This window comes from Giraffa tippelskirchi, chromosome 8 (genome assembly GCF_054371585.1).
Source record: "Giraffa tippelskirchi isolate mGirTip1 chromosome 8, T2T-mGirTip1v1.2.pri, whole genome shotgun sequence".
Classification (NCBI taxonomy): domain Eukaryota; kingdom Metazoa; phylum Chordata; class Mammalia; order Artiodactyla; family Giraffidae; genus Giraffa; species Giraffa tippelskirchi.
In genome coordinates this window covers 98,561,521-98,575,430 of record NC_137282.1, presented here as the reverse complement: position 1 = coordinate 98,575,430, position 13,910 = coordinate 98,561,521, and the positions used below count along the sequence as shown (strand labels likewise).

General features: G+C 37.6%; 1 protein-coding gene across 7 annotated transcripts in view; it reads left to right on the top strand.

The window, feature by feature from the left end:
• Nucleotides 1-13,910, top strand: part of PDE4D (phosphodiesterase 4D) — a 1,572,405-nt gene that overhangs the window by 1,282,306 nt on the left and 276,189 nt on the right. Inside the window, exon 1 of one of the 7 annotated variants that reach the window (XM_081524292.1) lies at nt 64-857. The exons of the other annotated variants lie outside the window; for them this stretch is intronic. Coding sequence (XP_081380418.1) covers nt 793-857 — 65 coding nt within the window. The 5' untranslated portion in view covers nt 64-792. Of the gene's footprint in view, nt 1-63; nt 858-13,910 lie in introns of those variants that run through there. 7 annotated transcript variants of the gene reach the window in all.

Genomic DNA, 13,910 nt, shown 5'->3' with positions numbered 1-13,910 from the left:
CAGCGATTGACTAGACCCGCTGGGCGCCGGGTCTTTTTTTTTTCCTCTCTCTCACTTCCCTGCGGTGTTTTGAACTGCCTTCCTACAGACGTCATACAGCCCTTGAGGAATAGTTTCTGCCTGGTGAGATTGAATGATAGTTCTCATTCACAAAGGCATGGAGTCAGATTCTAAGCAGGGGACACAGCGGAAATTACGTTCGCAGGTACAACAGTGAGCCCAACTCAAGTGTGGAGAGCTTTGTTCCCTCTCTGACTTTTTGGCTCCCCGAGAGGAGTGTTTTTCTGTGGTCGCCCTGAAATGGAACTTCCCTGACAGCTCTCTGGTGTCGTTACTGTACCTCGCGGTCATTTTTGTTTCCTTTCTCTCTAACCTGAGCACTTTAGACGGTCGGAAACCTTTAATCCTGGTATTGTGGAAATACAAAAAAGATGCGATCAAGTGGCTCTTTCACTCTGTTGGTTACCCTTGTGACCAGATGAAGAATAGATTCAAAATCCAGTTCCTCCCTTGGCAGTGCAAAACAGAAAACAAACTGTCACTTCCGAACAGCCTGGTGATGGAGTAAATTCAGTATGAAAGAGGAAAAAGCTTCTGTGTCTTAGAAACCTCTCTCTGTTCTGGACTGGGGGCAGAAATTGGATTCCGGGAAATTTGGATTTCTTCAAACAACCTCCTTTGGAAATGGAATATATTTCAAGCCATCTTTGTAGAAACACAGCTGAAATGTATTAATCAGAATTCTTGAAGAGTTTTTTTGTTTTGTGTTGTTTTTTTTCTTTTTCCTCCAAAATGAGCATTATCATGAAGCCAAGATCCCGTTCTACAAGTTCCCTGAGGACTTCAGAGGGAGTGTGGTAACGTGCTTTTCTCTCCTGCTTCTCCTCTTCTTTCATTTAAAGATTGACGTAATAGTGGAGTATTTAGTAATTGCTGACGAGGTTCAAGAGTTAGGTATGATGTTAGGGCTTTGTAAGAAAAGGCACAGTATTGGTGACACTTTCACTCTCTATTTTGTTGCTCGATTTTGTTTGCTTTAAAAACAAGGGTGCTCACACTTTTTTTTTTTTTTTTTAAAAACTCTTCATGGACCATAGCAATTCATATGGTGACAAGTTTTAGAAGAGGAAGGAAACTTGCAAAAACATTGGAAGTTTAGAAAATGAAAACTTATCATTTTTCACTGTCTGATCTGCCTGCATGTTTTCTTATCTCTCTTGCCTGATTGACAAGCAGGCTAGTAGTTAACGATCTTTGCTGCGGTCTTTAGAAGTAGTACTTTAGCTTTCAGCACATGAGTATTAAAATAATTAATAATGTTTTACATTTTAATCATGTAACCAACTTGAATTTACTTATATGACTAAATCTATATCAAGTTGCTTATCAGTCAGGAATCTCCTGTTTTATTTTGTTAATATAATGTTCCCTGATAATTATGTGTTTTTTTTTTCTTTGTAATTTTAGTGTTTTCATCTTAATAAAAAGTATATTAACTTCAATTTATTCTAGTATTTAGTCCTACTATTTCTTCAGTATTTGATATGGCCATATGCACGTGGTCCTTAAGGAACAGTTTCTCAATAAGTAACTTTTGTGTCTAATACAGCTATTTATAAAAATATTTTTATGGCTGTTTCAGAGGTTAATTTTATTTTGTTTATCTTAGTGATTGATTGTAAATATATAAATAAGCTCATCTTTTTGAAATAGAAAGAATCCTTCAGACAGGAGAATTAAAAGCAATGAGTGAAGGCAGGTGTTGAGGAAAGGCTGGAAGCAGGCAGGTAAGATGCACTACATATAATTATTTGAGCAGGCAGACACACAAATAAATACTTACATTATTTGTATAGGGAATTCAGCCCACATTTATGAGATTGGGTTATCATTTGCTGTTATTGTACTGCTGTTTTATAGGGGACTAGAATCAAGAATTGTCCTGCGGTGGTATTTCTGTGAGTTTTAATAAACTATAGATGCAGATTTGATCTCATATAAATCGTGATTTTTTTTTTTAATAAATGAATACATGTGATAAATTCCTCCTTGAGTTTATTTAAAGAAAAGGTTGCATCTGCGACTAAATTTGTATGGCTCTTTTATGCCAAATAATAAATACTGGGAAATACTTAGAATCCTTTTATTAGTTGCCATAACTAATAAATATCTCTAATATAAATGGGTAATCAGAATTTATAAGTGAATTTTATTCACTTGTGATTTCTGTCCTGCCTATGTGAAAACAGGCTCTTATACGTGAATAAATAGTATTTAACCAACCTATTTGCTGTTTTTGTCTAAAATCCCAGGAGACTTAGTTCCAAATTTAGGATCCAATCAATCAGCAACACTTAGTGCATTTCAGTGTTCAGTAGCATCGACATCCTTTACTCCTCTGAGGTTATCACAGTCTATTTTTATCCACAACTATTCCATTTGATTATTCTGTGTTATGTAAGGTCATAAATAAGTAGGGCCACAGTTCAAAGTATATATTTTAAAATATTGATTTATGAATGTGTATATTGTTCCATTTAATTTTAAATAGTTTGAGTAGTGTTTGATTTAGATGGTGTTTATGTAAGAAGTAAATGCCTCTCTTTATGCTAATGATCCCTGATGGCACACTATGGAAACCTCCCTCTTACCTCTGTCTTATTAATAACGTAACTGTTTGGGTATATCACTGCTGTCTCTGAATCATTGACCTGAGGTTGTAATCACTGTAGTTATAGTTTAACTGTTTTATTATCCCTTTACCCTTCGATTTCTATATAACACATTTATTTATATTTATATTTTTAAATAGTAGAATCAACATAGATTATAGACTAGGTGTAGAGAGGAAATACACGTGTGTGCATACACACATATATATATGGCTGTTTACTTGATTAACAAAAAAAGCAGCCCTTCCTCTCCCTGTACCCTTGTACATACATGCCCCTGAGAATTCAGTAGGATGGTGTCCTCTCAATCCCCACCCCTACCCCCTTTCCTTTTCAGAAACCAAAACCTGCTTCATTCTCTTAAGAGCTGACTTCCCGCTAGAGAGACCAAGTGAATATTCCTTTTTCAGATGATTTTATTTCATTCTGTGCTTGAGAATACTTTCTTTTGGGAGAATCATCTTTAGCCTTTACTATCTTAGTGCTGCTCATGCAAATCTTGTCTGTTCCATTGCCCTCTTTTTTCTAAGACTGTCTATTTTCTCTTTTGGACAGTTTGCTAATTGCCTTTTGCAAGAACCCAGTGCTTCAGATTACCTTTCCTTTGCTTTTTTCCTGTTTCTTTCGAACCACTACCATAAAAAACAATCCACATGAACTTGTTATTTGCAGCCCTGACTGAATCCCTTTAAGATACTCACATTTTAAAAGAGGATTTCATGACAAACTCCTAATGATATTGTATATACTTCCTCCTGGTTCATCTGCTTAAAAAACAAGCCTTACTTATAGTTAAAATTCTATTAATTTCTAAAAATAAGATAAAGATAATCTTGAAATTGATCTATTTCCTTATTATATAATATTTTAAATATATATAAAGTATTATATAATAAGGATATATACGAGGTTGCTTTTATTTTTTCAATAGGTATATTTATTGACTACCTACTTTGTGCCAGGTTCTAAAAGAATTTAATTGTGGTATTAATCCTTTTGCATTCCGTTAAATATCTGCTAGAAATTGAGAAAAACATGATCCACATGTTTTCTTATGCTCATACAGTTAATAAAACTAGCAAAATCATTGATTTTGCCTTTCTGTTTCAGTCATTTTGGTAGTAATAGTCCACCTTTAAATTCTGTATGAGAAAACAAAGAGGCAGTTACATCTCTATAAATATTTTAATTTCACATGTCTTCAATTTAGTCAGTAGTTATATTTTATAATAAAATTATGATTCTATAGCATTTTACCACTTACAAATATTTCCCAGAGATAGTTCTCATTAATCTAGCCAAGACTTATGTAATTCAATTTAAATGAAAATAATTATCCTTGCAAGTATAAATATAGAAAACTTTGATCAATAAAACTGGACCTTGTTCTTTTCTGCTGTTCATTATTTGGCATATACTTGTGATATTTATGATTGTTCATTGTGTAATCTGGTGGGGGGAAGATGCTATTGTCTAAGATATGACTGTGAGTCTTTTTATAAAGTAAGTTTTGAAGCAGATTATTAAATATGTAAAATTTTTACTTAGGTTTGTAGACATAGAAAATAAGCCTGGAAGGCTGTTTCCCAAGCCTTTAGTAGTGGTTACCTTCTAGGGTAAAAATGGCCAGAATGGAGGCAGGGTGATTTTCATTCTTCTGAATATATATTCTTTTACTATATTATATGAACTTTTTCATCAAGGAATTATGATATATGAAAGTTTAAATATATTAAAACTATAACTACCATGTGCATTAGCAAACTCATCTTTATATGTGTAGCCATCTGTATATCTGGTAAACAATAATTTGCTCAGTGTCCAAAATATAGCAAATAAGCATTTCAGTAGTGAGCAGATATAACTTTCTAAAAACCATTGCTTCTCAGATCAATAAATGATTGTTCTTTTCTATTAACTCTATTCTCCTAAATTTATAAAAGTTCAGGCTGACTGAGAATTCTTATTTTGGCTTCATGATCATAGTAAAACTACTGTTTTTCAAACTGAAAATAAAAAGATGTAATGACAATAATATTTTGAAGGGAAAATTACTTCTAACCCCTGCTATCCTAGCCTCAACTCTTCTCTTTTCTTTTTTTTTTTCTTAACTTATATATCTTGAACTGTTGTAAATACTAGTTCTGTGCTCCACTTCATCATGTATTTTTCTAATAATAATATTTCTAGCTTTCATTTTATTGAGTGTCTCTTATGAAGGAGAACTCTGTGGAAAATTTTACATATAGTATCTTGTTTAGTTCTTGTAATAATGTTGAAAGGAAGGAGTTGTTAATCCATATTTTACAGATGAAGAAATGAACCTAAGAGATAAAATAATTTGAACAAGGCACTTTAACTGCTAGGGAGTGCTGAGGTTCTGCTTCTTTGGGCTTCCCTGGAGGCTCAGTAGGTAAAGAATCGCCTGCAATGCAGGAGACCTGGGATTCCCTGGAAAAGGAAATGGCTACCCAGACCAGGATTCTGGCCTGGGAAATCCCATAGATGGAGGAGTCTGGCAGGCTACAGTCTATGGGGTTGCAAAGTGTCAGACGTGACTGAGCGACTAAATCACTACCACCACTGTTTATATAAGTATCATTTTTGATGACTGTCAAATTATCCATCTTGTGAATATAGCAAATGCACTAAAATATCTGGTTAGCTATTGGGTGACTGAAAAGATAAATTGGAAGTTGACCTTCTGGGATATAATAGCCTATAAATTTCCCTGATAGCTCAGTTGGTAGAGAACCTGCCTGCAATGCAGGAGACCCCGGTTCGATTCCTGGGTGGGGAAGATCCGCTGGAGAAGGGATAGGCTACCCACTCCAGTATTCTTGGGCTTCCCTTGTGGCTCAGCTGGTAAAGAATATGCTTGCAATGCAGGAGACCTGGTTTCAATCCCTGGGTTGGGAAGATCCCCTGGAGAAGAGAAAGACTACCCACTCCAGTATTCTGGCCTGGGGAATTCCATGGACTGTATGGTCCATGGAGTCACAGAGTCGGACACTACTGAGCGACTTTCAAAGTTTAAGGCTGATGTTGGGCATTGAAAAATAACTATTTGAAAGGGTTTTGTGATTATTCTCTACTAGTAGCAAATAAAGTTATCTATTCCCTATTGTAGAAAAATAAAGAGCAAAAGTCAGTGCTTCTCAGTTCTAATAGATCATCTTTCCAATTTTGTTAGAGTCTTACTTTGTTCTCTGCAAAATCTGTAAGGCTTCAAGTAAGAAACACATTTCTCAGACTTTGTATCAAGTTTCATAATGTTTTAACTCAGCTTTGAAAAAGGTACAAAATCTTCTTTCCTATATCTTTTATCTTACAAGGTTTTGCAAATGGGAAAACAAATGGAATTTGCATAATTTCTGCCTGTCCAGTTATACAATGTGACTGGACTTAGGGAAGTGACTATTTTCAAGATTGGTTCAGAGCTTTTAACCTGCAATAAACCTTGTTGATCATGGCATCCGGTCCCGTCGCTTCATGGCAGAGAGATGGGCAAACAGTGGAAACAGTGGCTGACTTTATTTTTCTGGGCTCCAAAATCACAGCAGATGGTGATTGCAGCCATGAAAGTAAAAGATGCTTATTCCTTGGAAGGAAAGTTATGACCAACCTAGATAACATATTAAAAAGCAGAGACATTACTTTGCCAACAAAGGTCTATGGTTTTTCCAGTGGTCATGTATGGATGTGAGAGCTGGACTATAACGAAAGCTGAGTGCCAAAGAATTGATGCTTTTGAACTGTGGTGTTGGAGAAGACTCTTGAGAGTCCCTTGGACTGCAAGGAGATCCAGCCAGTCCATCCTAAAGGAGATCGGTCCTGGGTATTCATTGGAAGGACTGATGTTGAAGCTGAAACTCTAATACTTTGGCCACCTGATGTGAAGAGCTGACTCATTTGAAAAGACCCTGATGCTGGGAAAGATTGAGGGCAGGAGGAGAAGGGGACGACAGAGGATGAGATGGTTGGATGGCATCATCGACTTGATGGACATGGGTTTGGGTGGACTCTGGGAGTTGGTGATGGACAGGGAGGCCGAGTGTGCTTTGGTTCATGGGGTCACAAAGAGTCGGACACGACTGAGCGACTGAACTGAACTGAACTGATCTAAGTTTGTATCACATCTGGTGATATAGACCTAGAGATAATCCCAGATCTAGACATAAGCAACTTTTAGGAAAAGTGGTTAAAATAGCTTGAATGTTATTTAAAACATTAAAATATATATATATATATATATATTAATGCCAGGGAAGCACAGAATGGATCACAGATACTCTTTAAAGTCATAAATTATGAAATACTAATTCTCAACTCCCTAAATGCCTTGCTGTGTGGTCAAGTTTGGACTAAACTAGGAAGTCTTTTAGAAGAATGGACAATATAGAGAATTCCAGAATCTGTGGATGCAGTTCTTAGCATAACAGAGGAAATATGAATGTTATGTGTTTGTTTCTACCTTCAGCCTTCGTAGGCAGTTGGCTTTCCTAGGAGCATCCAGGGTGATAGGTGAGGATGTGCATTGGGGAAGCTAAGCTAAGATGCTCTCCAGAATAACAGTGAGAAACAATAAAGGGACGATTATGGGAAAGATCTGAAGAAGTGGCTAGAGAAATAAAAGGGAAGGTCAGAGGGGAGGCTGGAAGGACTTCAGCCCATTTTGAACCAGACACTCACCATCTGGCGCCCTGCCCTGTTTAATCACACTGCCACCTTCTGGCAGCAGCTCTAGTAATGAACTTGCATGTAGCAGTTTTTCATTTGTTTCTCCCCTTCATCTCAGGACTAAAAACTTCTGCCAGAGAATAAAGAAGGTCGACTTCAAGTCTTTCCATTTTTCTGTTATGTGAGGGAGAACAAGACATTAGAAAACTAGAAACCAGGTGTAGAATATGTGCACACTGAGATGACAATTGACCAAACTTCCTTACTGGAGAAGTTTTGATGTTTTACAGCCCACACAGTTCAGACGTTTTGTTTATAGCTAATACTAATCTTCCTCGCTTAAATTTTAACCCGTTTCTTCCTAGTTATCAGGGTAGTGAATCAGTAGATAAGTAGATTCTCCTATACGGAGTAAAGTGACTAGTAAGTGACTTTGTGGTCTTTTTCCATCTTATGTGCTCAATTGGCGTCCAACTCTTTGTGACCTCACGGACTGTAGCCTGCCAGGTTCTTCTGTTCATGGTATTTCCCAGGCAAGAATACTGGAGTGGGTTACCACTTCCTTCTCCGTTTCATTTCATAGTGCAAAATACTCATTTTGAATTGTAAAAGGGGTGGTACCAGTGTGACTTGTTAAAAGAAATGTTCTGTGAAACATAGTTTCAATGTGTAATTGTTTTCAAGCTTCATGCAAAAGAGTGTTCCCATTGTGCCTGATTCTCTGTCCTGTTTAAAATACATTCAAGATGAGAAATTCAACTTTCTAAAATGAATATTTATGAAATGTTCATGTATATATGGAATACAGAAAAGAACAATTCCTAGCATCCGTGATTTCACTTCATTGCAATGTGGTACAGAATTTCTTCTTTGTGTCAGGGGATTTATCTGACCGAAACTGTTTTAGTTAGGATGAATTCCTGCAAAATGTGTCAGCTTTTAACCAGTGGCATTCTGGCAGGCAGGCGACCACTGCTGTAATGTTTCCTCTACTATAGATGTGTCATAGAATAGCAGGTAGCTCTGATTGGCAGCTGGATTACCAGCTAGCTGTGACAGTAGCTCCTAAGTCTGCAGTGGTAACCAGAGAGGTGACCATTGCAATGATATGTGTGTGTGTTTGTGCTCAGTCACGGCTGACTCTTTGTGACCCCATGGACTGTAGCCCACCGGCTCCTTTGTTCATGGGATTCACCCTGCAAGAATGCTGGAGTGGATTGCCATTTCTTCCTCCAGAGGATCTTCCCAACCCAGGGATTGAACACACGTAACAGATATACAATATTGAGCACCTGCTATTTGTCAGACACTGGACTTGGTGCTGTACATGATTTACTTCATTTTATCTTCATAATTACCGGAGATAAAACTCGTAAATCATGGTGCTGAAGAAAACATGGTCTAATCCTAAACCCCATTGTTTGTGGTGGTGGTATTGTTCCTGTTTTATTCAGTTTTCTCCACTATCTCCACTGCTTTCCTCACTCATGACTCTGCCTCCTAGTATTCAAAAGTGGTCAGTAGGCTGCTGCTCTATGCCTTTCCTTTCTGTCCTAGATTATTTCAAGCTTCTCTTTTTGACCATGTACAGCCCAAGAACAAATACCTTTTGTATTTGTCTGCCTTCTTTCTCAAGGTGTGCACACAAGTCTTCACCATGGAACACAGAGATGGATGGAGACGTGGAAAGTGGACTTTGGCCCAACTTCGTTCTCTAGAAATCTAGCTAGTTCTTGATGTGTTCAGTTTATTGACCCTCTCCCCCAATCTGACTATAAATTGTACTGTTTTCTTCCTCTCTGGCATTTGACCAGTGAGTAGAACCATAAACTCTTGGAAATGAGTAGGACCACAGAAAATAACCTATAATCTAATTCTCCCCACCCCGACCCCATTTTTGGAAGTGGAAAAGTTTTGCTGGTCTTTAACATTTCCAGTCAAGTAAGGTCAAGAAAACGGTTAGAAACAAAGTCAGTGTTTTGTGGCAACAGATTTTGTTGGAGAAATATTTTTCTTAAAACTCAAACACAAAGTTTGAAGTCAAATAGAGAGCTAAAACTTAGTCTGTCAGGTAAATGCATGAAAGTATTTCCATTTATAATTTGTATAGTACTTTAATGTAATTCTTAAACTTATGTATGTGAAGTTAGCTAATATCCATGATAATTCTATCACAACTTCAAAGTTGGACTGAAGGAATATATATGGAGAAGTATAGACGTTGAGGTCTCCATGATCCCCTGAAAGAAATTCAAGACAGTGCTTTGTCCAAAGACCTCCGCAGGTAACTAAACTCTGATCAGTAACATTTTTGGAAATCACATAGCTTATTAAATTGCTAAAATTCATGTCTTGAAATTGTAACTTTACTCTTCTCTCTTCTCCAAAACATAGTCTCACTGAAGTAAAAATCATGGTAATTGCTATTTACTGAGTGCTTCTATGACAGATATCAGGCTGTGTGTTTGAGAAGAATTACCCCATCAAGTCTCATGATAAATCCTGTGAGGCACACATTATTATTATTCCTCATTTTCTAGAATAGTGAGGCAAACTTACCCAAGATTTCATGGTAAATAAGAGAATTTCATGGATTCAAATACTTTTAAAAATTATTAAATGTTAAATTATTATTATTATTATTATTGCCACACTATGTAGCATGTGGGATCTTAGTCCCCTGACTAGGGATCAAACCTGTATCCCCTGCCTTGGAAGTGCCAGGGAATTCCCATAATGTTACCTTTAGTAATGATATATATGTAAATATGTCAGATAAGTTAATTAACTTAATTAAAATTAATTAAAGTCCTTAGCACAGTAGCTGATTCCTTGTATCAGGGAATGTTAGCTTGTGTTATGCATTTTTCAAGTTTTTATATTATTGGGACTTTTTAAATAATCAAGAACTACAGAGTGAAACTGATTCAGTCTATAAGAACTAATTTTCAATGAGACAGTCTTCTTGGGACACCTCAAACCGAGCCTTTATACAAAGCTAGGTGTTCTGGATAAATCAAGCTGTGCTTTAAAGATCTACTTCTATTCAGGCATAGAGAAGGTAGCAGAGCAAGAAGTGATCAGTTGGAAGCTAAAATGCTTCTGATTTAGTTATTTAAAAATAGGTCAGAATCCTCTAGGACAGCAGTCCCAGACAGTGGGTTAATCTCACAGGAAGGGCTGGGGCAGACATTAACCTTAGATTGTTGTTGTTCAGTCAGTAAGTCTGACTCTTGGTGACCCTATGGGCTGCAACATACCTGGCTGCTCTGTCCCCTGCTATCTCCTGGAGTTTCTCAAATTCATGTCGATTGAGTCGGCGATGCTTTGTAACCATCTCATCCTCTGCTGCCCGCTTTTCCTTTTGCCTTCGGTCTTTCCCAGCATCAGGGTCTTTTCCAGTGAGCTGGCTCTTCACATCAGGTGGCCAAAGTATCAGGAGCTTCAGCTTCAGCCTCAGTCCTTCTAATGAATATTCAGGGTTAATTTCCTTTAGTATTGACTGCTTTGATTACCTTTCAGTCCAACGGACTCTCAAGAGTCCTCCAGCACCACAGATCAGAAGCATTATTTCTTCATTGCTCAGCCTTCCTTATGGTCCAACTCTCACATCCATACATGATTACTGGAAAAACCATAGCTTTGACTATGCAGACCTTTGTTGGTGAAGTGCTATATCTGCTTTTTCATATGCTGTCTAGGTTTGTCATAGCTTACCTTCCAAGGAGCAAGCATCTTTTAATTTGAACTGCTGCAGTCACCATCTGCAGTGATTTTGGAGACCAAGAAAATAAAACCTGTCACTGTTTCCACTTTTTCCTCATCTATTTGCCATGAGGTGATGGGATGGGTTGCCATGATCTTGTTTTTTTTTAATGCTGAATTTCAAGCCGGCTTTTTCCCTCTTCTCTTTCGCCCTCATCAAGTGGCTCTTTAGTTCCTCTTCCCTTTCTGCCACCTGGTGGTTCAGTCTTACTGTACCTCACTGCCAGGCCTTCCCTGTCTTTCCAGATCCCCTGCTCCTCTAGTCCTGACATGCCTTCTGGGTTGTATAATTTACAGATTGTTATCTCCATAGCCTGAGTCTCCTCATCCTTAGCAGGTCCCAGACTGGGTAGGACTCCTGTTTATTTTTACTCTGCCATTCTAGCATAGCATGAGCCTCTTTCTCCGTCTAGAAAGACAACAGGCAAAAAAGGGGATTTGGTTAGATCAGTTCCTGTGGCCCAGAGTATAGTTTCAGGATGAGCTGAAGAGCATAGAGGCTGGAAATGTAGAAAGTGCAGTGGTTTAGTGAGAGCAGCCAATTAGTATTCCATTGTCTCTGCTATCTACTTATTTTATTATGAATAGTTACCAATAAAAAAATGTGTAAAAGCTTTACTTTGTTGTAATTAACAACAGTTCCTTGGGCTAAAAGGTGTGATTAAGGGTGGGGCTCACCACCTTGAGGGAAAAAATTGGGTCACTAAAGATTCCCTGAATTTCTGCTTGAGAGAAATAGTCCTGATTGTTTATCTGAGTCCTGTTGTTAAAATTGCTTCTAATTGTATATGAATCAGAAAGTGTTTCCATGGTAATGTAAAACACAAAAATATCAGCTGACTTACTGTTAGCAAACATCCCTTTGTAAGTGTTTTTATAATTGGGAAAATCATTTTATGTACATAGCTGTGAAATTATACCCTGACTTAGAAATACACATGAAATGTGACCTTAATTGTAATGTCTTTCGCATGTAAATAACAAAGGAAATAGACAATCCTCTTTGTTTAAAACTAGGATGGCTAATCATTTTCATCTGTTGGCCCATTAGTAGTGGCCACGTGAAATAATAACTGGGAGCTGCACTGAGATTCAGAAAAAGTGCTGCCAACTTTTTGGTGATGCCACCAAAGAGAAGAGGGATATCATGGGGCTGCTTGCCATTTTAAGTGGCCCTGATGGTCTCAAAATAATTCTTTACATTTTAACTCTGCCATTAAATTTGCACAAAAGTTAAGTTGTAGCAAAAGCAGTATTTATATATCCATACAAACGTGTGTGTATATTTTTAGAAAATTTGACATGTTTTTGTCATTTGTCACCTATGAAGAACATGTGTACATGTCATAAACCATAACTACTCTTTCTGGATGTTGCAAACCAGAAAAAAATAAAAATTAGTAATTCCTATTATCAGTGGCCACCCTTATAATCACCACCCTGATTAAAAATAATGCTACCAGCAACTCTAAAGCCACCTTTGTGCCCCTTTTAGCTACTGCCCACCAGCACGAAGTGTAACATCTATCCTGATTTCACAAAATCACAGAATACTATTTTCTGTTTCTGAGTTTTATATAAAACGAATGAATACAATTTGTACTGTTTTGTGGCTGGTGGGTTTTATTTTCCCTGCCAATTGATGTTTGAGAGTTTATCCCATGTTGATGTAGTTGTATGTAATCCATTCATTTCTCACTAATGTACAGTTAAACAAATTTTTGTTTGAAATATAAATTCAGGGTAAAAAATAGGCTAATTGTTAGGTCACAGTTTGGTGTATAGGACTATCAGTTCAGTTCAAAACTGTTGTCAATTTATAGTAATCATTTGAATACAGTTTCATGTGCAAGCTGTTGCTTAGATTCACCCTCAATGGGCCTTTTCTTTCCTGGCCTTCCCATTCAGAATTAAGATGTTCTTCTCTGTGTTTACAGGAGACCTGGTCCATTTCTCTAGCAAAGCACTTGAAACATGGCAACAATTGACTGCTGTCTTGCCTGCCTGTCCTCAGGGACTGTGAATGGGTTGTAGGGTAGACTGGGTTTTTTCCTCTTTGTACCTGGGTACCCAGGTGCCTGTCCCATCAGCAGGATTGCGCATCTGTCTGTTGCATGCAGAGAAAACAAGGAGTTATGTTACATCACCAGGAAAACCAATCTATATTTATGTTTAATTTTATTTTAATAGATGGCACTCTGCTAAGAATTGTACTGAATTGTGAAGGCAGAATTACTCTCTGTGGCAAAGAATTGGAGAGGATATTTGCCTGTTTTCCTGTGGGTTTTACCCTTAGTTTCCCAACTTCATTGGTAATTCCAGTCTCAACACTTCTGCTTATTCCCTCATGAGTCTCCTGTCTATTAATAGAATCTACCTTCCCAGTTTTCCTCAATATTTCTCTTTGCCTGGGTGACTCATCTCAGGACCATCCACTAACCATGAACGGCATGTGCAGATGCTGATGTATGCTGTACACATTCATCACCCACTTGACATGTAGTTCTCTTCGTCTGAGAGACCTACTTGGGGCAAGGACCACAACCACTGCTTCAGGCTCACTTCAGCTTCATTGTCAGCCTTTTGAAGCCAAACATAGCCACCCCATCATACAGACTCCGTGGCTGGGATGTTAAATCAGGGACCAAGTGTGGCCTAGAGCCCTAACCTCTGGCCTCCAAAGTCTGGGTGAGCATTCCTTCCTGGATTGTGCACTTTTCCCACTATTAAGTTGCTTTTAGCTTTACCACATTTCTAGACTTAAATTTTTCGGAATGCTAAGAAATTAAGTCT